At 52.6% G+C, this 21,932-nt stretch overlaps 2 protein-coding genes across 2 annotated transcripts in view; both read right to left on the bottom strand.

Annotated features, from left to right (window-relative positions):
• Positions 1–4,269, bottom strand: part of Padi6 (peptidyl arginine deiminase 6) — a 15,197-nt gene extending 10,928 nt beyond the window's left edge. The window contains exons 1-4 of the mRNA XM_050154223.1: positions 4,126–4,269; positions 3,396–3,573; positions 2,976–3,048; positions 464–531 (exon numbers count right to left, since the gene is read on the bottom strand). Coding sequence (XP_050010180.1) covers positions 464–531; positions 2,976–3,048; positions 3,396–3,573; positions 4,126–4,217 — 411 coding nt within the window. The 5' untranslated portion in view covers positions 4,218–4,269. The remainder of the gene's footprint in view (positions 1–463; positions 532–2,975; positions 3,049–3,395; positions 3,574–4,125) is intronic.
• Positions 4,270–9,306: 5,037 nt separating this feature from the next.
• Padi4 (peptidyl arginine deiminase 4) overlaps positions 9,307–21,932 on the bottom strand; it is a 25,943-nt gene continuing 13,317 nt past the window's right edge. The window contains exons 6-16 of the mRNA XM_050154234.1: positions 20,214–20,339; positions 18,366–18,544; positions 18,176–18,279; positions 17,869–17,980; positions 16,782–16,889; positions 14,541–14,695; positions 13,218–13,362; positions 12,974–13,076; positions 10,985–11,052; positions 10,594–10,734; positions 9,307–9,780 (exon numbers count right to left, since the gene is read on the bottom strand). Coding sequence (XP_050010191.1) covers positions 9,547–9,780; positions 10,594–10,734; positions 10,985–11,052; positions 12,974–13,076; positions 13,218–13,362; positions 14,541–14,695; positions 16,782–16,889; positions 17,869–17,980; positions 18,176–18,279; positions 18,366–18,544; positions 20,214–20,339 — 1,475 coding nt within the window. The 3' untranslated portion in view covers positions 9,307–9,546. The remainder of the gene's footprint in view (positions 9,781–10,593; positions 10,735–10,984; positions 11,053–12,973; positions 13,077–13,217; positions 13,363–14,540; positions 14,696–16,781; positions 16,890–17,868; positions 17,981–18,175; positions 18,280–18,365; positions 18,545–20,213; positions 20,340–21,932) is intronic.

Here is a 21,932-nt window from a genome sequence, read left to right as displayed (position 1 = left end):
GGGGGGGGGGGGGGGGGGGGGGGGGGGGGGAGTGCTAACTCTGCTATCGCCGGCTATATAACCAGGCCAATGCATACCTGGCTATTTTGGTTTTATCTTGAGACAAGGTCTCAAACCCATCATCCTGCCTTTGCCATCCCAACACTAGGATGACAGGCAGGTGCCACCACCACATCTGGCCGTTCAGTTTTGAGGCGGGAATTCCAGGCAAGCTTGGAATTCCCTGTGTTATCCGGGAATGGCCTTCAGTGCCTGATCTCTCTGCTTCTGTTTTGTGGATGCTAGAAAAACACATCCTACCACACCTGGCTGTCTTTTAGAAGTCAGAAGTCGATCTTATTAACCTTGACTCGTATAGCAGTGAAAATTAAAGACACCCTGGAGGTCAGATAAAAATGGGCCTGGGGGTCAGGGATGGCTTCCCTTGGGTCCTGCCTTGCTCCCTTGACCAGGTAAGCCTCACCTTAGCCTGCTTGTCACTTGGCATGTCCAGCTGTCCATCTCGGTAGATGTCTGCCTCCAGAGAGATCTCTGAAAGGGAAGGAGAAGGTCTCACACCTGGACTGCTGATGCGGCCCAGAAGCTCTGGTGGTCCTCACAGGGCAAGCCCAGCCTCTGACACTGTTTGAAAGCCTTATGTGGTGTGTCTTAATGTTGAGAAGTTCAGCATCTTCAAGATTCATGCTGGAGACCCGTGCAATGAGTCAGAGAAAGTTAGACATAAAACAAAATCTCAATCTTTTAGAGTGATTTTATATTAGGATGTATCCATAGCTAGACTGGGTCACAGGTTAGACACTCATGGTACGGCAGTATTCTCAAAGGCAGGCCGGTTCCCAGACTAAGTCAGGGAGGTAGCTATCTCCCCTCCCCCCATCCTTACTCTAGAGCTCAGACATGGATTGCGAGGAAACCTCATCCTCCCAACTTCCATCCTAATCAATTCCAATGGGAAACCTACCTCCCTACCATTCTAGAACAATCTTTGAACTTGAAGATACAAATGATCAATACAGAATCCCTTTGGGGACCTAAGGGTTCAGGCTCTGCCCAAAGACTTCTTGGGGACTACCCTCCTGTGGCATCCCAACTGTCCACCCCTTCCCACACAGATCAACTTCCTTCAACTTTAGTCTTACTCCTAGATCTTGTGTGAAGCGCCACCTCCCGCCTGAAGGGTCAGGGCCATAAGTCTGGCCCTAGCTTGCTGCTACACCCTCAGAACCCATCTGTGGGCATGGTGCCCTACTACCCAGTGAGCTTGACTGCTTAGGGGATAGCAGTGTGTAAAACCTGCCATTTGAGTATGCACAGAGTTTGGCAGTCGATGACCATAATGTGTGTGTGTGTATATATATATATATATTCATTGACAGTAACATCGGTCAGGGGATGCAGGACTAGGGAATGGAGCCAGGTGTCTCTTAGGTAGTCAAAGGGAGTCTTATAAACTGACATCTTAAAGCCCCGAGAGAGGCAAGCAAGATCCTACTATCTGGAGTAAAAGATACCAGGAGAAGTGGGGAATCTGTACAAGTGGCAGGTTCAAGGGTCAAAGAAACCATTGATGCCAAAAATAGAAGGGGCAAGGAAAACCGACCCAAGTGTCAGAGGGAGCTGGGTTACTCATGGAGGACTTGTGGGCCGCCATGACTTTGGATTTGATTTCGGTCCTAGAGAAGCTGAAGAAAGCCTGGGAACCCAGGTGCTGTCGTCTGGCATCTTCCTAAAGATACACCACTCTGCTTGTGGGATCAAAACTGGACCCACAGAAATGGCAAGAGGCTGGGAGCCCCCACTGAAGACCTGGGCAAAAATTGAGGCTAGCAGACTGGAAAGGACTAGGACTCCATGCAGTCCAGCTAAGCTTACAGTGTCTAAGTGTTAGACTGAATGGAATCTGAGAGGATGAAGGGTGCCACCAAGACTGAACACCCAGGTTGGAGCTGTGTCTGCTGTAATGGGGGAAGCTACTAGCCTCAGACAGATGCAGTTAAGAGCACTTGCTGCTCGTGCAGAAGACCCGACTTCAATTCCCAGCGCCCACCTGAAGCTCACAGCTACCCGCCAATTCCAGAGTTTGAGATGCTCAGTGCCCTGCTGGCCTCCAAGGACAGAATATACCATTGGACATACATGGACAAAACCTACACGGAATTTAAAAATAGGCTTGGGGCAGGGTAGAGAAAAAAATCAGTTTTTGCTTAGGATCCATTAAGTTAGACACATTAAGAAGCTATGTTGGGAAGTCAATACCCAAGTACCTATGGGGCTGCCTGGGTAGAGACAGTGTTGGGAGTCTATAGAGGCCATGAGTGACATGAGCCTGGTATAATTTGGTGGCTGGCTAGGGGTGAAGGGCTCTGCAAAGGGCCTTGGGAAGGTCAGGGAGCGAGCTTGATATGTTTCAGGTGACACGTATCGGGAACGATAACAGGTGTGTCTAATACCATCCGGTCAAGGCAGAGAAGACGCTGTAATCCCAGGCCCTTACAGAGCAGCTGCAAGATGGAGCTGGAGAGATGGCTCAGCCGTGAAGAGATGCTACTGCTTCTGAGGAGCCAAGTTCAGTACCCAGCATCTATCAGGCATCTCCCAACCACCTGTAACCCAGTTACACAAGTCCGGGGCATCTGATGCCCTCCTCCTGGCCTCCTGAGCACACATGTGGAGTGGAGTGTAAGGCCTTTTTAGATCAATCAATTGCTAAGGGATCCATAGTGAGAGGGCTTTGGACCAGACCTGTCAGCAATGAAAGTGAGGAAGGGGGCAGATAACGCATGCCGATTCTGGATGCCTTTATCCTCAGGAAATTAAGGAAGGAAGAGGCACTAAACCGAGGGAACACGTCTGTGGATGCCTCGGGTCCAATGGGAGGCATTTTATACACAGCAGTCTCTGCCTAGCTTGATACCACCTGCCCTGCTCTCTAGAGGGCTGGATTGGCTTCAGCTCCTAGAGGGAGCAAGACTCACCAATGCCAGTAAGGTACAGCACAGCTGTGGCTGTGGGGGACTCATTGTCAGGACAGTAGTAGGAGACCAGCACCTGTGGAGACAACATGGCGAATCTGTAAGGGCCGAGAGCAGGAGCCCAGGGCCAGAGCTGTAGACAGCATCTAAGCGTTTGACCTTGGCTTTGAGCATGTAGGCTTCCAGTGACCCACTGCCGAGCTGACCCAAGGACCTCGACCACTGAAGACCTTAAAGAGTGTCTCACTGATGGGGTTGGAGAGTTGGCTCAGAGGTTAAGAGCACTGACTGCTCTCTTCCAGAGGACCTGGACACAGCCAGCTGCAGCTGACCTGTTACCAATGGACTTCAGCTAGGCTTGCCAGTTTCCACACTGGGATCACCTGGGTAGGTACGGTTACCCTTCTCTCCTCCCTGGCTCACCTTGTCCTCGTCCACAGTGGGGCTGGGTGACACCATCCTCACCAGTACCTCCATGGGCTGGTCCATTGGTCGCCAGACCATGGCCTCCCCCTTCCCAGTAATGACTGTGCTGGAGATGTGGATCAGGATCCTTGGAGAACCACGGATGGTGAAGGACTCGCAGTTCTCGGGTGCACACCTGCTTTGCCAGAAACACACATTAGAGGCTCAGGGATGCACTGACCGAGGGGCAGCAAGGTTCGAGGACAGCCCTCCAATCTTTGTCTTACGGGGTTGATGATGTGGCCTGATGGTCGGTAAAATGTGGGGCTCCTAATGTCTTCAGATTTTCTCTTACCATCCCTACCCTGGAAACTTCCATTCATTCTCTGAAGATTTCCAGCCCCAGCTTCACTCTCCCACCAATGCCTCACAAGCGATCGAGTCTTCCTTTTATATTCGGGGCCCCAGCTCCCATGCAGGAGCGAGAAAATGCAAGAACCACAAAGAAAACGTCCCCTTGCTTACTCCTCATGGCCACACCTAAAATTAAGGGGGCCTTTTAGAAACAAGAGGCAGAAGAAAGCATTAAGTCAGCATCCTAGTGGGACTGCAAGGCCCACGGAGACCAAACAAGATTCCTGGAGACCAGACAGTTCAGCGGAGAGAACTAAACTAACCTTAGATTCCTGGGCACACTCTACCCAGACTACCCCGCGCAGGTACCCCTTCAGATGCTCCCAAGCCTCACCCACTGATGTCCAAGGTGAGCTCCGTGCCCAGCACGCAAATGACATGGGTGGGACTGTCCAGGGATAGGCTCACGGTACTCTGGAAAGACATGGCAAGGCTTCTGAGGCAGCTACTCTTGGGTGCAGCCCTTGCTTAACGAGTAACCAAGTAACCGCACAGCGCTCTTGTGCCCCCTCGCCCTTCTCTTTAGTAGGGGAAGGAACGCCCCAGTCCGCCCCCTCGTTAAGGGTTCAGGGCCTCAATCCCACCCAGGTGAGCCTGCTTTTCTCCCTGGTAGCTGTGAGAGGTGCACGGGGAAGGGGAAGAGGGGATGGGAATGGGGGGGGGGGACTCTTTCAGTCAGTAGCAATGTTTAGCAGCTGCTGTCTGTGGACCCTGCAGCCCTGGGGAATCAGAGGCTAATCACTTGGGGCTCCGGCCTTCTACTGGGAGCAAGAGACATTCTGGGAAGTTGGAACCCGCGTGGACCAAGACCCTGCAGATTCTGCTAGAGTTGCCAGGGTGAAGGTCTCCAGAGGGCATAAGGGGTTGTGATTAGGGTGCTATATCTCAAGGCTGGGGTCTTGGTTCTAGGATAGCAGTTTACAACTTGTAGGTTTAACCCCTGCTGGGGTCACGTATCAGATATCCTGCATATCAGATATTTTACACTGCAGTTCCTAACACTAGCACAATTAAAGTTACGAAGTAGCAACGAAATAATTGTATGACTGGGGGTCACCGCAACATGAGGCGCTGTATTCAAGGGCTGTAGCATTGGGAAGGCTGAGAACCACTGCTCTAGGGTGTATGCTACTTGGAAATTGATGAAGGAGGGGGCTTGACAAAGTGTTAAGGTCTCAGTTGGGGAAGCTGGTTAGCTCTGCAAGTCCCTGGTCCTGGCAGACAGCCTACATCCTTTTCCTGGTGATAAAGGTGACCCAGTGGCCCACAGCTGTGTCTCCTGCCAGCACGGGGTGGGGTGGGGGTGGGGTGGGTGCGGTGGGGGTTGGGCAGCACCAGCTGGTGTGTGGAGTAAATCTGTGACACCTTGCTTATAGCTGTCGTCCATCTAGGCCTACAGAGCAGAAAGGAAATTTTATAGTTATCGTGAATTTCAAAATTGCGAATACAGGGGTCAGCATTCTCACGTCCTGCGATAACTTGCCGAGATGACAGGTTCGTCGGGGAGTTTCGTGGTCTTTTTCAGAGATGCATACCTAGGTCAAACCACTACGCCACGTGTGGCAGTTCCTGCCTGTCCAGCAGTTCAGCATTCAGACTGAGGCAGGAGGATTTCTGTGAGTTTGAGACCAGTCTGGGTTCCAGAATGAGACCCTGCTCCAAAGACCACAAAATATCATATTGCATTTCACAGTAAACATATTTATTGTTGGGGGGGGAAGACCCAGTTGAGGTAGGCCAGCCTGTCGTTGTGGAGTGAGTTCAGGGCTAGATTGGGCGACTCAATAAGAGTGTGTCAGAGTTTTTAGAAAGCGGGTGGATGTGAGTGTAGCTCCTGCTAGAGAATGCATCTACCTCCAGGTCCTAGGCTCAGTTCCCATTGTTCCCCCACTGAAAGCTGAGCGTGGTGGCTCGTGTCTGTAACCCTGGAACTTGGTAGACTGGCAGGGGTTCAAGCGTATGATGCCAGCCAGGGCTAATTAAGGGGACACCATATAGAAACTTCTCCAGCTTATTTCCCAGAAGACCTTGGTGCAGGGCAGAGTTTAGAGGAAGCCACCTCCATTCCTCTGTTTCTCCTTTCTACCCAGCTATCTGAGGAGTGATGGTATCAACTGCCAGCCGGCTTCCGAGGGCACACCCATAATCTGTACACTGGGGAGACCGGGGCAGAGAGATGGCTGTGAGTTTGAGGGCAGCCTTAGCTACAAAGGGAGTGTCAGGCAGGTTAGGGCTACTAGCAAGACATTGCCTTCCTTCACCACTACCCCACCCCAAAAAGGAAAGCAAACAAAGCAAGTGACAGCAAAGGCAGAAACCGGGAGCTCAGTAGGAGCTGGCAGTGGGGAACCTCTGGAAAGCGAGGGGGCCAAACCTCACAGCCACCCGGTTTCCAGCCCTGTGGAACTGCTGTGGTCTCAGTCCTCAAGAACTATGAGGGATTCAGTTCCTTCCTGGCAGTCTCTGAGGAAGGGAGTGAGATGAAGGGATTTTTTTTTTTTTTAATTTGGCTTGATGAGGTTAAAGAAATGTTAGGACTGGCCGGGTGGCTCAGTAGGTAAAGACTCTTGCCACCAAGCCCAATGTGCGGAGTTTGGTGAACAGAGCACACATGATAGACAGAGGAAACTCAGTGTTTTGAGTGTCCACACATGCGCACTGCGGTATGAAGCTACACACACACACACACACACACACACACACACACACGGTGGGGCATGTATGTGCCCCACTTTTAATCCCAGCACTTGAGGCAGATTTCTGAGTTCGAGGCCAGCCTGGTCGATAACACAAGAGTTCTGGGTAAGCCAGGGCTACATAGAGAGGACCCTGTATCAAAGAGAAAGGGAGAAAAGAAGAAGAAAGATCAATGACACCAAGAGTTTCTCTAAGGAAGAAATTGTCCATCAATGGGAGCACACCAAACTGAGAGTGTTAGCATCATAAGATGAGGTGGTGGAGGCCAGTATTTATTGGGAGAATAAAGAGATAAAAGGACATTGTTTGATTGGTTTGCAAAAGCCCCGGGTCACAGTTATAGGCTGACAGCTTATCATTGGCTGGGGTTAAATTTTGTAAACAAAAATTTCAGAAAATAACCCAAATTTCACTTATCATTTGTAATGGGGCAAAGTTGGGGCTGCTGTTGAGACCCGTCTGGTTTTATTTGCTCACGGATTCTGCAGGCCTGGTGTTTTGTTTAATGTGTTAAAGGCATTGTCCCCACTCCACGGTGCTATCGAGAGGTGATGGACTCTTCTTAAAAAAAAATGTTTTTAAAACGGTTTTATTTTATGTGTAGGTGCCTGAGTGTAGGTAAATGTACCACATGTGCGCAGGAGTCCACAGAGGTCAGAGGGCACATCAGATGCCCTGGAACTGGAGTTACAAACAGTTGTGAGCTATCATGTATGTGCTGAGAACCTAACCCAGGTCCTCTGCAAGAGCCGTAGTGCCTTTAACCACTTAGCGGTTCTCCACCTGAGGGCCGCGACCCCTTTCACAGGGGTGACATATCAGATGTCCTGCACGTCACATATTTACATTCCGATTCATAACAGTAGCAACATTACAGTTATGAAGTTCAGTGCACACCATTTTAGGGTTGGGGGGGTCACTACCACACAAGGAACTGTATTAAAGGGTCGCAGCGTTAGGAGGTTGGCTAGACCAGTAATCTAGTCCCAAGCCTTCCTTTTTTAAAATGATCTCAGCTAGCCTCCTGTGAGACAGGGTCTTGTGTGGCTCAGGCTGGTCTCTGACTCGCTACGCATCTGAGCCTGGCCTCGAATTCCTGTCCCTCTTGCTTCTGCGTTTCCAGTGCTGGCCTCGCACACAGGGAGAAGCTGGCCAGCACACCTGGTTTCCATTTTGATTTACTTTAGCCCGTGAGCTGCTCACCAGCTGTAGTTTGCTCTCTGGGTTTTAGCCTGGCTCTCTTGGAGGCAGCTCCTTCTTCCCCACGACGGCCGGCCGAGGCAGTTCCTCCACTTTCGGGACTGCTTTCTCCATCAGCCCCCCCTACCCTTCTGCTACCATAGATCGCTAGTCTGTGGGGTCTGTCTACTGCGTAGTTTCCCACTGGTCTGGGCCTTTCTGGGCCACAGGAAAGTTGCTTTGACTCAGGCAAGTCTAGGCCCTGGAACAGCTGCTCCACTTCATGGTCAGACTCAGGTTTTATCCATCCTTTTCTCGTGGGCAGGGCAGAGATTTTTAGGAAAGAGTCCTGTTCGGGACAAATCTTATTATCTAGCCTAGGCTACCTTTAACTCACAATAATCCTCCTGCCTGAGCCTCCTGAGTGCTGGGAATATAAGTGTTCATCTCCAGACCTCTCAGAATCTGAGGTTTAAAAAAAAATTGTATTTGCATGTGTGATATTTGTGCATGTGTGTGTGTGTGTGTGTGTGTGTGTGAGAGAGAGAGAGAGAGAGAGAGAGAGAGAGAGAGAGAGAGAGAGAGAATGCATGCTGCATCATGCCTGTGGCCATCAGAGGACAATGTATGGGAGGTTGGTTCTCCTATTATGTGGGACCCAGAGGTTGCACTCAAGTCTTCAGGTTGCACCCACTGAACCATCTTGCTGGCCCCAAACACGAGTCTTTTGAGTGCTGTGCCAGCCCTCACTCTATGCTTAGTTCCACCAAATTCCATCATCCCTACGGTGTTCCAGGCCCTGTTCCAGGCAGCCTGACACACCAACAAGCAACGCCTAATTGTCGGAGGTAAGGTAGTTCACTGAACTTAGTTTGTGTATTGACTGGCTGGTTGGGGGAGCCCCCAGGTTGATTTATCTCGATTTTCCTCTGACCAGCTGGGATTACAGGCATTATCATTTTAACATGGGAGCCGGGGACCCGAACTCGGGCCCTCACACTTGTTCTGTGCATGCTTTATCACACAGAACTGTCCCCCAGTTTCTGGAGGAATGCGGTTTTATTGCCATCGGTACATAGGGTGTGTGAGTACGGGCACACCAGCGCCACTCACTGCAACCACGTGGCAGTCAGGGGACAACTCCGTGGGGTCAGTTTTCTCTTTCCATGGGCTCTGGGTACCGAACTCAGGCTGTCAGGCTTGAACTCAAGTGCCTTGGGTCCAAGAAATAGGTTTCTATTTATTTATTTTTGATTAATTAGCTAATTAATTGAGTCTGGGTCTCATTATGTTGCCCCCAGATAGCCTGGAACTCAATAAACACAGACCAGGCTGGTCTTGAATTTACAGATCGCCTGCCCCTGCCTCCCAAGTGCTGGGATTAAAGGTATGAGTCACCAGCCTGGGCTTAAAGGCATGTGTTTTTAAAGGGCTGAGTGTGTAGCTGATTGGTAGAAAACTTGCCCAGCACCCATAAGACCCTGGGTACTTAAAAAAAAAAGAAAAGACACGAGTTAAGTCAAAAGAGCTCCCAGTCATAGTTGAAGCTATTCACCTCATGGGTGCTCTGAAATTAATTTCAATGTGCTTTACGGAGAGGGACTGAGGGTGAAACTCAGTGGTAAAATAAAGACACAAAACCACATCTTTATTGCAACCGCTCTTAAACAGAACTGAGCTTGCTAAGCAAGGATCATTTTAGGGCATGCAAAGATGGAGGAAGAGCCAGACATGGGCAAAGCAAGCCAGCCACAACAGCGAGTCAGGGCCACCCCTGGGGAAGCCCAAACATCCCCAAATCTCTTGCTGCACCTCACTGAAGGGGCCCAGCTACCTCTGGCCAGGACAATCTTTGAGGGAGGTTGCCAGAGGCGGTGGCTCAGGGTACCATGTGCCACCACTTGAAGGCGAAGGGCTTCCTGCGGACGTTGGTGCCACAGTGAACCTCTCCGTGATACACGTGGTAGGCATAGAAGTCATTGATGAAGGTGCAGTGGAGGCCCAGCGGCTCCAGCAGGGAGCGCACCTTCTCCTCCAGGCAGCAGTGGCCATTGATGATGGGCCCGAAGGGCTTGGGGATGCCCAGGTGCTTGCCCAGCACCAGCATGTTCACCTGCGGGAAAGTGGGGGCTCAGATCAGAGGAGACAGCGGCTAGGGTGGGACCCACAGGTCTACTGAACTAGGTCTGTGTTTTTAAAGATTTTTTTAAACTTTATTATTATATTACAAGCATTGGTGTTTTGCCTACATGTATGTCTGTGTGAGGCTGCTAGATCCACAGAAACTGGAGTTACAGGCAGTTGTGAGCTGCCATATGGGTGCTGAGAATTGTAACCCAGGTCCTCTGGAAGAGCAGCCAGAGCCCTTAACCTCTGAGCCATCTCTCAAGTCCCCCGTGTTTTCTTCTTGTAACAAGCCTTCAATTGGTAAAAAGTCACATGCTGTTGAAGTTTGCTGAAAAGCTAAACCACAGTGAACTATGATGCATGGGCCTCAGGAAGAGAGGGGGACAGATGGAGTCTTTGTATAGCTCAACGTGGAGAAGACACCTCAGTAGCCAGATTTGAGCCCCCGACTTGAGACCCCAGAGCCGGCTCCTTCCTGAACTGTAGCCCCCAGTCCTACACCTGCCCGTGGGCTTTCTTTGGAGAAGGCTGGTCAAACTCCAAGGGAGGTGGGATGATGCTTGGGGGTCACAGTTAAGTAACAAAGGGGTCCACGCTCTGAAAGGTCAGATCTGGCCCTGACATTGTTGCAAGACTCCGAAGAGGCTCTGGGTGCCATAAGGGACACGTGAACCTCTAAGTGTGAGGGGAGAGTCACCTGCACCTGCCTTAGGCCCGCTTTAGGCCTCTAATTGGTTGCGCGCTGAGGTTTAAGCCATTTGAGTGGGATGAAGTTGGGTGGTGGCTGTCACCTCCTTACCATGTTTGGGAAGAAGGCCTCGGCCTTCGGGTTCCCTCTGGAGTTCCCCACGAGCTTGAAGAGCTGTGGAATGTCAATGATGTCGCCTTCCGCCAGGCCCAGCTCCTGCTTCAGCACCACCCGGTTCCAGTCAATACAGCTCTGGTGGGGAGACCCAGGGGGTGCATTAGGGGAGGAGGAAGAGTGGAACCATAGGGGTGGGTAAGAAGCAGGGTTTGGGCTCCCAGGGACCCCATACACTCCCTTTCCTGCTCTCTACCTGTTCCTGGGCTTCAGACCCTGGGGGCCAGTAGCCAAGCCAATGTCTAGGGAGCAGCCCTGCAAGGCCCCCACCCCACCCACCCATGTATCTAATGGCAGGCAGTGTCTCCAGGACAGTCTGGCTGAATACCTCCACATAGGCATTCTGGTCTCTCAGTTTCTTGTTGGACAAAATGTCATTGATCGTCTGGTTTCTTCCTGTCATGGAGGAAGAGAGTGAAAAGATGGACCCAATTTAGGAGGCAGGACCCAGTGAGGGAGGGGCAGAGCTGGACCCAGTGTTTCCATCTCTTTAGTGAGGATGTTCTAATTCAAGATGCCCTTGCTTGCCGGGTGGTAGTGGCGTACGCCTTTAATCCCAGCACTCGGGAGGCAGAGGCAGGCGGATCTCTGTGAGTTTGAGTCCAGCCTGGTCTACAAGAGCTAGTTCCAGGGCAGGCTCCAAGGCTACAGAGAAACCCAGTCTCGAAAAACCAAACCAAACCAAACCAAAACAAAAGATGCACTTGCTCCCCACAGTGCACCCATCCACAAGGGGTCTTGCATGTTTTGGAGGAGGGGTTCCAGAAATGCTGTCTTTAGTGATAAAACTTGGCACACTCTAGCACCAGGATTGGCACAGAGTCAAAGAAACAAGGATGGTTGAGTGACCCCACTGAACCTCACTGACACAGAGGATGAGGAAGGCAACCATCGAACAGAAGCTACAGCCTCAGACCAGGAGGCAAAGCCCAAAGCAGCACAGAGGACAAGCTGCTGCTTGAGAGACAAGATTCCAACAGAGTCAACCAAGCAAACCAAAGAACTCCATTCCAATGCTAGCCACCCCCCACCCCCCATCCAGCCGCACCAACCGTGGTGGCCCCAGCACCAATAGATGAGGCAGCTGTGTCAGTGTCCCCAGGAGGTGGCACTGGCTGGCTGGAAAGGGAAGCTGCATGAGGAAGGTTCTTAGGTGGGGGCCTCAGGTTGGCTTGGGGGGCGACACAGCATGGCTGGACCCCTGACTCGGGGTGGATCAGGACTGGAGAAATGAGTGGGGCCCTGGTGCTCTGGGCTCTTCCAATTCCAGAGCTTTAACCCTTAGTCTCAGAGCCTATTTATATTTGTGTGTGTGTGTGTGTGTGTGTGCGCGTGTGTGCGCGCGCACGCGCACGCACACCATACATGCATCTGATGCCTGAGCAGGCTACAAAACAGCGTCAGATCCCCTGGAACTGACAGGTAGTTGAGAGCCGTCATGTGAGGGCTGGGAACCAAACTCAGGTTCTCTGCAAGAGTAACAAGTGCTCTTAACTGCTGAGCTCTCTCTCCAGTCCCTATATTTACTTTTGAGACAGCCTCTCATGTAGCCCAGGCTAACCTCAGATTTGCTGTGTAGCCAAGGATGACCCTGAATTCCTGGTTCTCAACCTCCTGAGTGCTGGGATTACAGGCGTGCACCACCGCGCCCGGTTTACAGTGCTCAGGGGAGAAGGGGCTGATGCTTAGCAAGCCCTCTTCCATCTGAGCTAAGTCCGCAGCCCCAGACCCAGATGCTGTTAGGGAAGGAGGAGACTGGGGTGGGTGTGGGCTCTGTGCCAGAGCGCTTCCTTGGTGTGCATGAGACCCTGCATTCCAGCAATACAGGGAAGGAAAACTAGCAAGCAAAGGGGCATGGGGCTGGTTTGCTCACCTCTGTCTAACACGCTCAAACAGGTGTAGAGAAAACTCTTGTGTCCCAGAGGGTCCTTAGCCTCTGACCCTGCCTGTTGAATTTATTGAAAACATTGTGTTCCATGGACTTCGCTCAGTTCTTTCTCTCTGTTGCCCTGGAGCCTTCTCAGTTCCCTGTCTGTAATTTTCCCTTTCAGTTACCTCACGGACTCTTCCATGCTGTTAACCCTGGTTCATGCCCTGCCACTTCCAGGACACCTTCCCTGAGCCGTATTGACTCAGGCGCCCCCAAAATACCTTTTGTTGTCTTAGCTCACTGGGAGTTGGGGACCCCGTGCTGAGTATGGTGCCCCGCACAGTCGGTACACAAATCTCTTCAGACCCACAGAATCTCATGGAACAGTGGATACCATAGACAGCAGAAGAAGCTGTCCACACAGGATGCCAGCCATGGTCAACTTACTCGGGATCCCTTCAAACAGCGGTACCTCCCCATGGCCCTGACTCTGCTGTTCCTGGAGCAGCTGGTAGCAGGCTCTGGGGCTGGACATCAACAGTCGAAAGCTCTGCTGGGAAACACTGGAGTCAGAGGGCGGCTCTGCCCCCCACATGGGGTTTCTAGGAGGGGGGATAGCACCCTCTGTCGCCTTCCCGTCCCCACAGAGAAGGAGAGCTGGCTTGAAAACCCAGGAAGAAGGGCTACGCACCTGCCTGTCGGGTGCTGGGACAAAACTCAGGAACTCATCGATGTGACCCACGAAGAGCCAGTCAGAGAAGAGCCTCACTGGGGCCTGCACCTGCTGGGCGCACAGGAAGTCCTGCAGGGCCTGATGCATGTCTCGGCTCTCGCTGCTGTCCTCACAGGAAGGAGAAGTTATGACAGCCATCAACATCATCAAAAGATCATCACAAGTGGCCCTGGAATCCCACCTGTGCATCTTCCCTCATAGAAGGAGGGCGTGAGGAGGGTCATAGGGCCCTTCTGTGAGATTCCAGAGCCTGCCTGCACCCCTTTCAGCTGGATGTAGGTCTTCCCTAACCCTGTATCATCACGTGCTCTCAAGAGGTGCGAGAGCAGCGGTCACGACCCCCATAGGGTCAAAATACCTTTTCCCAGGGGTCACCTAAGACTGTTGGAAAACACAGATATTTACATTATGATTCATAACAGCAGCAAAATTACAGTTATGGAGTAGCAACAGAAATAATTTTATGGTTGGGGGGGTCACCACAATACGAGGAATTGCATTAAAAGGGTCGCAGCGTTAGGAAGGCTGAGAACCATTGTACTAGATAGAGTGTGCGAAAGAAAATTTGAAGGGGAGAAGAGGTCTGTGGATGCAGGGAAGCGGGGCAGGGGTCATCCATGCTGGGGTGAGACTCCAATGATGCTTCATGGTGACCCACCCACCTGTAAGTAACCTCTCACCCATGCTCAGTGCAAGCCCAATTCACCCCCAAGTTGGACGCTGGAAGAGCAATTACTTTGGTCAGTTGTTGATCTTAGCTGGAAAAGGTCATGCAGTGGGCATGGCCATGGGGACAGTGGACTGGAAGAAGACTCAAGGCTCCGCCCACCTATGGAAGGGACCACGGAGCATGGGCTGCTGCTGTTGTGGTCCTGATATCTGAACAATTTAGGCTTTGCTGCTACAGCTTCCTTGGAGGGAAACTGAGGCACAGCCACTGAGGCTCATAGGGTCAGAGTCAAACCACAGAAACATTGCCCACTGATTTCAGCAGCCTAGATGCCTGTGTGATGGGGAAGCATGGGCTTCAGAGCTGGTCACAGCTACTATCCCACCCCTGGTTTCTGGCACACAGTAGATGCTCAGTAAACAGTCACTGACTGACATATGTAAGTGAACAGAGGTAGGCCCTGGAGGTTCCTCTCCTTATGTGCAGATTCCTCTCAATGTCTGCTGACCTCCTGGGTTTGGAGAAGGTACGGGAGGCTCCACCGTGGCTTTTGTCACTGTCCCCTACCCCAGTACCTAGGGCATGGCCACCCCTCCTGTTCTTTCCCTTACCTGGAGTAACCACTGCTCCCAATGAGGATCCTGCCAAGTGGGTATTCCTTTCCTCTGACGGTGACTGGGGGACTCACCTCCAGGTTCCCGAAGGCATCCAGCCCTGTGACCTCCGCTGTGTAGGGCCCTCGGGTCACATAGCCAAAGTTTGGACCCTAAGATGGGAGGAGGAGACTCTGAGAATCAGAGGCATCTGCCCCGGGTGGCAATGGTGACTGAGGGCTTAAGGCTGGTTTGGCCCTGGGAAGGAATCCTGTGATTGCAGAGAGGAAGTTTATGACTGTGAAGTGTGAAAGGGTTGCTGGATTGAGCCAGGGACGCTTGAAAGCGATGGGGCCTCTTGGGTCCCCGGCACACGCGCAAAACAGAATCTCAAAGCATTATTTCTGCTCGTTCTCTACAGGCTGGCAACAGGGAAGGAGTGGAGACGGGGACTCCTTCAGCCAGTTTGAGAAGGGTCAGGAGTCCAAGTCACCCCTGAGGCCAGCACTGGTCTACAGCACGCCCCCTCCTGACCCTGGCCTGGAATGGGCTTTACAGAGCGTCTGTGACATCTCCATATGAGTCTTCATCAGAGGTTACACCTGCTACCCCCAGTATGAGTTTTGCGGGTGCTGTGGCAAATCACCACCAGGACAGTGGCTAATACCATCTGGTGTATCCTCCTGCACGTCTAAAGGCCTCAAGTCACTTGTCACACGATGGAGCCAAAGTGTGGCCTCATGCCCCTCATGGAGGCCCCAGAGGAAGAGTCTAAAGACAAAATCTCTTGAGCTGGCTGGATGCCTGTGGGGGCCTTGTGCTACCTCCCCACTGTAGTCCTTCTCTACCTTGCTGTGTGGGAAAGGCAACCCGGCCGCTGCCTCCTTCATCTCCTGCTCTTGGTCAGGTTTTTATCACAGCAAGAGAAGCAAATCGTGCCACTGGGACAGCCCTGACAACACCAGCAGAGGCCCTCCTGAGTAGGACATTGACGCTGAGACCTGACGGCTGAGAGTCACCCAGCAGCAGAACAGAGAGGTGCATTCCTGGCAGAGGGAATGACATATGGAGGCAAGGAAGGGACAGGGAGAGTGGTCCATGATGACACTCGTGGGAACACTGATGACAGTTTCCCTGTTACCCTGGTTCCTTTCACATGGGTAAGGTGAGGGTGTTGCGCATGTACCTAGCCAAAGCCCTGCTGGGGTCTCCTTCCACCCAAGACTGGAGGAGGCAGAGGGGAGACTCCCATGCTGAGGATCTCTCTCTGTCACCGGCTGCTGGAGGTCTGACTCATAACAGGGAAGCTGGCCTTTGGATTATCAAAGTGGTAAGATACAGCCACTGCAGGAAGGATGGGAACCAAAATGGGGGGCAGATGGGAACGGACAAAGTCCTGGCAATGGTAGACCGGTGCTCCCACCTCCAAAGGGGATGAACTTGCCTCCACCAACAGCCCACACAGAGAGCCCAGCTACTGCTTGGTCAAAGGCATAGGGTGTGCCAGGAAGAAACCTGTTCATGAGACGGACATATCCCTACAAGCCTCTGGCATGGGGCGGACCACTGCCCCTCTCCCTGGAGAGCAAAATACTCCTGGCTGCAAAACGTGTTCCTTTTTCTGAGGGTTCCAGGCCCCAGTGCAGGCTAGGGTCTTCCGGGGGGCGGGGAGGGGTGGGGAGGCAGTGTGGGAGGCCTAGTGTCCTCACACAGAGCCTCAATTTCTACATCTGTGGAATGGGCCTAGTGATAGCATCTCAATGGTTGTCACGTGAGATGAGTCAGTCTCCGTGGAGAACTCAGCACTGTGGCTGGAAGCACACGGGCTCACTAAACATACTATTATTGTTATTTATGATGGGGACAACCTGTGCTGAGCTGGCATCTATCTACCAGGCTGGGCCAGTGTGACTCACCAACATGTCACCTCCCACTCCCGAATGTGTTGACCGTCGCTGATAAAAGCCCGGCGGATCCTGAAGCCCCAACACAGCCCCAGTGGTGGCCCCAAAGGACAAACCACACCCAAGAGATGGGACTCCTGTCTTGTGGCAAGAGCACTCTTGGGTAGCCCAGGATGCCCCTCACAAGGTTATTCCAAGGATGAGCTCATTCCTGATGAGGCTCAGAGAAACCAGATCTTATCAGGGTACTGGCTGGAATAACCACCACCGCCCCGTTGAGTCCCACTGGAGCAGGGATTCAGCTTTGGGGACTCGGCTGCTCAGGGACAAAGGGTGGGGCCTACGAGGTTCCTACCATGACCCGTTTGATGGGGAAGTCCTTCAGGCCTCTGTCCCTCGGGGAGTCAAAGACCACGGGCAGCGTCTTGTGGGGAGCCTGGATGTAGCCGATCTCCATTTCGTCCTGGAGGAGCACATAGAGGCTGCTGGATAGGCCACAAAGTCCTGTACCTGCTGTGATGTGGACCTGCCCCACCTGCTAGCCACTGCCATCAAGAACAAACTCTGTGGGACACCTGGGCCCAGAGAATGGCTCTGAGGCTGCAGACCTGTGTCCTGCACGGCCTGCTGGGAAAAGGAATAGGACAGAGGCCCTGAATCTGGGGGGTGGGGACGACCCTCAGCTGAGGCTGGGATGGGTGATTGAGCCTTGTCCTTAGGGAGAGAGACCATCCAATATTGGGGTGTCTAGGGGTGCTGAGGGGATGCTGAGGGACTCAGAGAACTCCCAGAATGGCTAGAATAGGCAGAGGCTTCAGTGGGAAGGCAGTTGACTGAGTCTAGGCAACAGCAGCCTTCTGGACCTCACAGGAGCAGGCAGGAGGCCCACCCGGCACTCTAGGTGGGTGTCCACGTTTTCAGCAATGGATCTGGTGAGGACTTTGCCCCTCCAGCAAGCAGCTGTGCAGTGTGCGGGGACAGTCGCTATGAGAAGTCACAGGATGGAAACCTTGGTTAGTGGGGACGTGTCTGCAGCGTCCCAGGGATCAGCCTATATCACAGAGGTGGGATGACAGGGGCGGGACTTAGGGGACAGGAAGAGAGACACAGTCCCACTGGAGGGACGGCATACATGGAGGGGCAGCCTTCATGCTGGCCTCTGATGAGCACGACTGGAGTATGGGTGATGAGGAGGGGAACGTCTGCGGAGCGATGGGCAAAAGGCAGCAGGTGAGAGCAGGGATGGATGGCCATGGAGATGGCAGGGGCCACACAGTGACTATGTCAAGTGAACTCTTAACTTGAGCCCCCGGGGTGAGTACCTTCCAAGGCTCCTTCCTCTTAGTCCATCCCAGGAAGGATGGCCCCCAAGTTCTAGGCTGTGCCCCAGGAGCCCATAGCCCGCATCTGTCCCTTGGCCTCCAGTGGACAGGGCCACGTACCTGCATCCACTGGTCATCCAAATTCTCTTCCTCTGGGCACACAGTCAGCTTGCACTTGGCTTTCTTGGTCAGAGCAGTCAATGAATTTAGGAAGTCTTCGTTTTCAGAAATCCTACAAACATTAGCCCCGATGTCCACAGAGCAGCGACCATGATAACAATTTGTCCCTCTCCCCAGGGTCCTGAGCAAATTATGGCTTCCAGCGTCTGAGGGCAGGGAGATTTTTTTCTTCATTCCTAGCTAACATAGCACCCAGAATTCAGGGCTCTTCCTAGTGTACCCAGACCCCACCCCCCTAGAGCTTCACCTGCACACGTATACTTCCTGGGGGGGCTGGGTGTTGGGGGTCATGATCCAGGGGGCCACACGAAACGTCACACTGTCTTGGAACACCAGGGCCTCAGGGAGATCCTGGAGGGGAAAGATGAGAAGGTATGTCATGTCAAGCAGGGTTCATCTGCTTCCTCTCCCCCACCCTCTTCTAGGCTGAGGCCTACCGGGTTAGATATGTCCAGCAGCGAGACTGTGAGGGGAATGAGCCCCTGGAAGTCAGCGTCAGGGAAAGCCAGACCCTCCACATAGAAATTTGTGCTGTGTTGGCCGCCTGGCAACTCCAGGCGGTGTGAGAACTGTTGTGGGCCCAGGACCACCTTGTATCTGGATGGCAGCTTGCCCCCTAGACAGAGGCAGAGCGTGCTTAGCCCTAGCGTGCCTCTGTGGCTCCGATTTCCTCCCCTCCATGCTGAGATGCCCAGAGTCCTTGTGTGCCACTACCCAAGGGTCCCTGGAAGTGTTTAGGGGGGAAATAGCAAAACTCCAGTTGGGACCTTGTTTTCCTGACTAGAGGGGTCCAGGAAGGGCACGACAGGTGCCAAGCCATCCCTAACTCCACTCCGTTCATTTATCCCCAAGCACACTGTGCTGTGTCCTGAGTGACCATGGAGGAACAAAGACCATTAACGTATAACAGACACCATTTAAAACAATGGGAGAGGGAAGTGGGGGGGGGGTTGCATCCTGGGGGTGACAGTGCCTAGATGTTGGGGACTGCTACCACCAGACCTGAATTTCCTGTAAACAACTTGTTTTCCTCTGCTCTGAGCAGCCTGCAGCTGCTCCGAGCACGAGACCCTGATGGCAGGGGAGTGGGTTCTGATGAGTCTGCAGCTGAAAGATCCCGAGAGCTGGGCGTGGCCAGAGCCCTGTATAAGCCGCCCCTGAGCACAATCAAGGTGGTGGTCTTGTTTCAAGGATGATCCGTGTCTCTGTCTCTCCATCTGTGTGTGTATGTGTGTCAATCTCCAGGCCCCTGTCTGCCTCACAAACGTCCCCCAGCTCAGTACACGTAGTACAGGCACTACGGGACCATAGTAGCAGGGACGTGACAGAGGCACAAAGTAAGTCATCCCTCTATCAGCTTGATTCGCTAGTTCGTCTAGGATGGAAGGGTGGGGCCAAGCTGAGCCTTGGAAAGCCCTCTCCTGTCCACTATCCCTAGGGGAGCAGAGACATCAGTACATGCCCCTCCCCCTGGGCCTCCACTCACCATTTTTAACCATGCGCACTGCACAATGGCTGCTCTGGCCCCCCATGCTGGCCACTCTGCTCCCCTTCATTCCTGAACCACACAGGCTCATTCCTCCTCAGGGCCTTGCACCTGCTATCCCCCCCCCCCCCCCCCCCCGAATCTGGGATGTCCTTCCTGAGAGTACCCGCAGTCTCCTCGGACCTCCCTCTCTCTCCACCCCAGTTCCACTCCTCCCACTGCCGGTCCTCATTATCTTACCTGTCACCCCTCCTATCCCACTAGGATGAAGTGACATGGGGCAAAGAGTCGGTCATGTTCATGGTTGTGAGCCCAGGGCTCAGAACTGAGGCTGGCAATGCCGGGTTAGCGGGTGTGAGGGGCCGCAAACCTATGATGTCTGGGCCACAAGGGGTTCATGGCTCACAGGGGCTGTAAGGGGCACATGGTGGGAGGTGAGGGGAAAGAGGGAGGGGAAGTAGGAGAAGAGAAAGGAACTAGGAAAGAGACACAAAGAGAAATAAGTGAGAAAGGAGAAAGAAGGAAAAGCAAAGCGAGGGAGAGAATAGAGAGGAGGGGGAGGGGAAGAGGTGGGCGCCCACTGGAGGGAGTCCTTGTGCCCAGCTGGGACGAGGCATCTATTGACCTTCATCTGGAGACAGACGACAGACGCCTGTGCCTGGCACTCAGAACCCAGCACACCATAGCTCCATAGGAACTGCTTGCCAAAGGGGAGTGGGGCAGGGCAGCGCCCCATCTGGTGGGGGCGGGAAAGGAGCACGGGGTCACGGGAGGCAAGGGAAGGGCCAGGCCGACTCACGTGTGACCCGGAACACCCTCACTTTGTTCATCTTGTTCTTGGCCACGTGCAGCACGAGCTGATATTTGGCAAAGAAGTCTTTGGGAGTCTTCGTGCTTAGGGTCATTGGGGACATGTCCTGCAGGTCTAAAACAAGAAGCGTGTGGCCCAAGATTGTTATATCTGTATTATATCTCTAGTGCCCAGCTCCCTCCAGCTGCCTCCTGGTGAAGCCCACACTCCCACACACCCTGCCGCAAAGGAACCTGGTTTCTTTTCCTTTTTTACAATGCTGCTCTTTTTGCTCATTTTTTTTAAATATTTGTTTTTTTTTATTTATTATGCATACAATATTTGTTCACATGTATTCCTGCAGGCCAGAAGAGGGCACCAGACCTCATTACAGATGGTTGTGAGCCACCATGTGGTTGCTGGGAATTGAACTCAGGACCTTTGGAAGAGCAGGCAGTGCTCTTAACCACTGAGCCATCTCTCCAGCCCCTTTTTGCTCATTTTTAAACTTACATTTACTGTTTTCTTTTGTTCCACAGCTCTGGCAACAGAACTGGGAGTCTCAGGTATACAAGGAAAGAACTCCACCACTCACCCCCAGCCCGCGGTTACTTACTTATCGTCTGTATGTGTGGGAGAGGTTAAACACGCTGTGGTACGTGTGGGGGGCAGAGGACACGACAGTTTGTACAGCGTTCTCTTCCTCTACCATGCTGCACCCCGGTATTGAACTCAGGACATCAGACTTGGCAGCGAGCACCCCTACCCTACTCCGTGAGCCCTCTCGCCAGCCCCTGACTCTATTCTCTTCAGCATATATATGATGTTTATCTGTGAATGTCTCCAAAAGGGGGAGCCAAGGATAGAAACCCAGAGCAACAAGGCCTCCTGTCCCACTGTCATTTCTTGCTGTGACCCCAGCACTCAAATTCCAGAGCACAGAGAGTGCCCAGGAGAGCGGTGGTACATGGTGGTGGGCAGCATGGATTTGTATATCAGGGTGATGGGGAATATGCCAAGGGGTCACTGCTGGCGGCTGGGCTACGGTGAAGGAGGCAAGGATTTGGGCTCAACCTGGATCTGGGTAAGCTTGGGGAAATCCTTCGGCTCTTAGTGCCTCAGTTTCTCTATCAGTAAACAGGGCAGAGAGAATGCCAAAGGGTGGGGAGTGTAAAGACGAGGGGACACCTTTGGAGCCATTTTTGTCCAGAGCCCCTGGAGTGCCCACAAGGTCATGGATAATAAATATCCTTCAGGGCTGTCCCTGGTGTCAGTGTGAGATACATAGTTGCTCCCATACAGTCTTAGCACTTTATCATTCCCCTTCCCCCACTGCTAGGGAAGGTGGGTGACTTGTCTCACCCCTGTCCTACCCCAGCATCCTGGGTGAGTACCCACTGAGACTCTGCAGGACCCACCACCATTCTTGAACCTCTTAAACCCGCCAAGGAGTCAGGTTGTCTGTGCTACAAATACTGACGGCAGCTGAGTAACTGTGTGACTTTCACAAGCTTGACTTCTTGTCTTATCTTTTTTTTAAAAAAATTTATTATGTATACAGTATTCTGCCTGCAGTTCTGCCTACACGCCAGAAGAGGGCACCAGATCTCATTACAGATGGTTGTGATGTGTTTGCTGAGACTTAAACTCTGGAAGATCAGTCAGTGCTCTTAACTGCTGAGCCGTCTCTCTAACCCTTGTCTTTTTTTTTTTTTTTTTTTTTTTTTT

Source organism: Alexandromys fortis, unplaced genomic scaffold (assembly GCF_014885135.2).
Source record: "Alexandromys fortis isolate MF-2015 unplaced genomic scaffold, M_Fortis_MF-2015_v1.1 scaffold_26, whole genome shotgun sequence".
Classification (NCBI taxonomy): Eukaryota; Metazoa; Chordata; class Mammalia; order Rodentia; family Cricetidae; genus Alexandromys; species Alexandromys fortis.
Note: the sequence above shows the minus strand (reverse complement) of the source record. Positions and strands in the feature narration are given on the sequence as shown.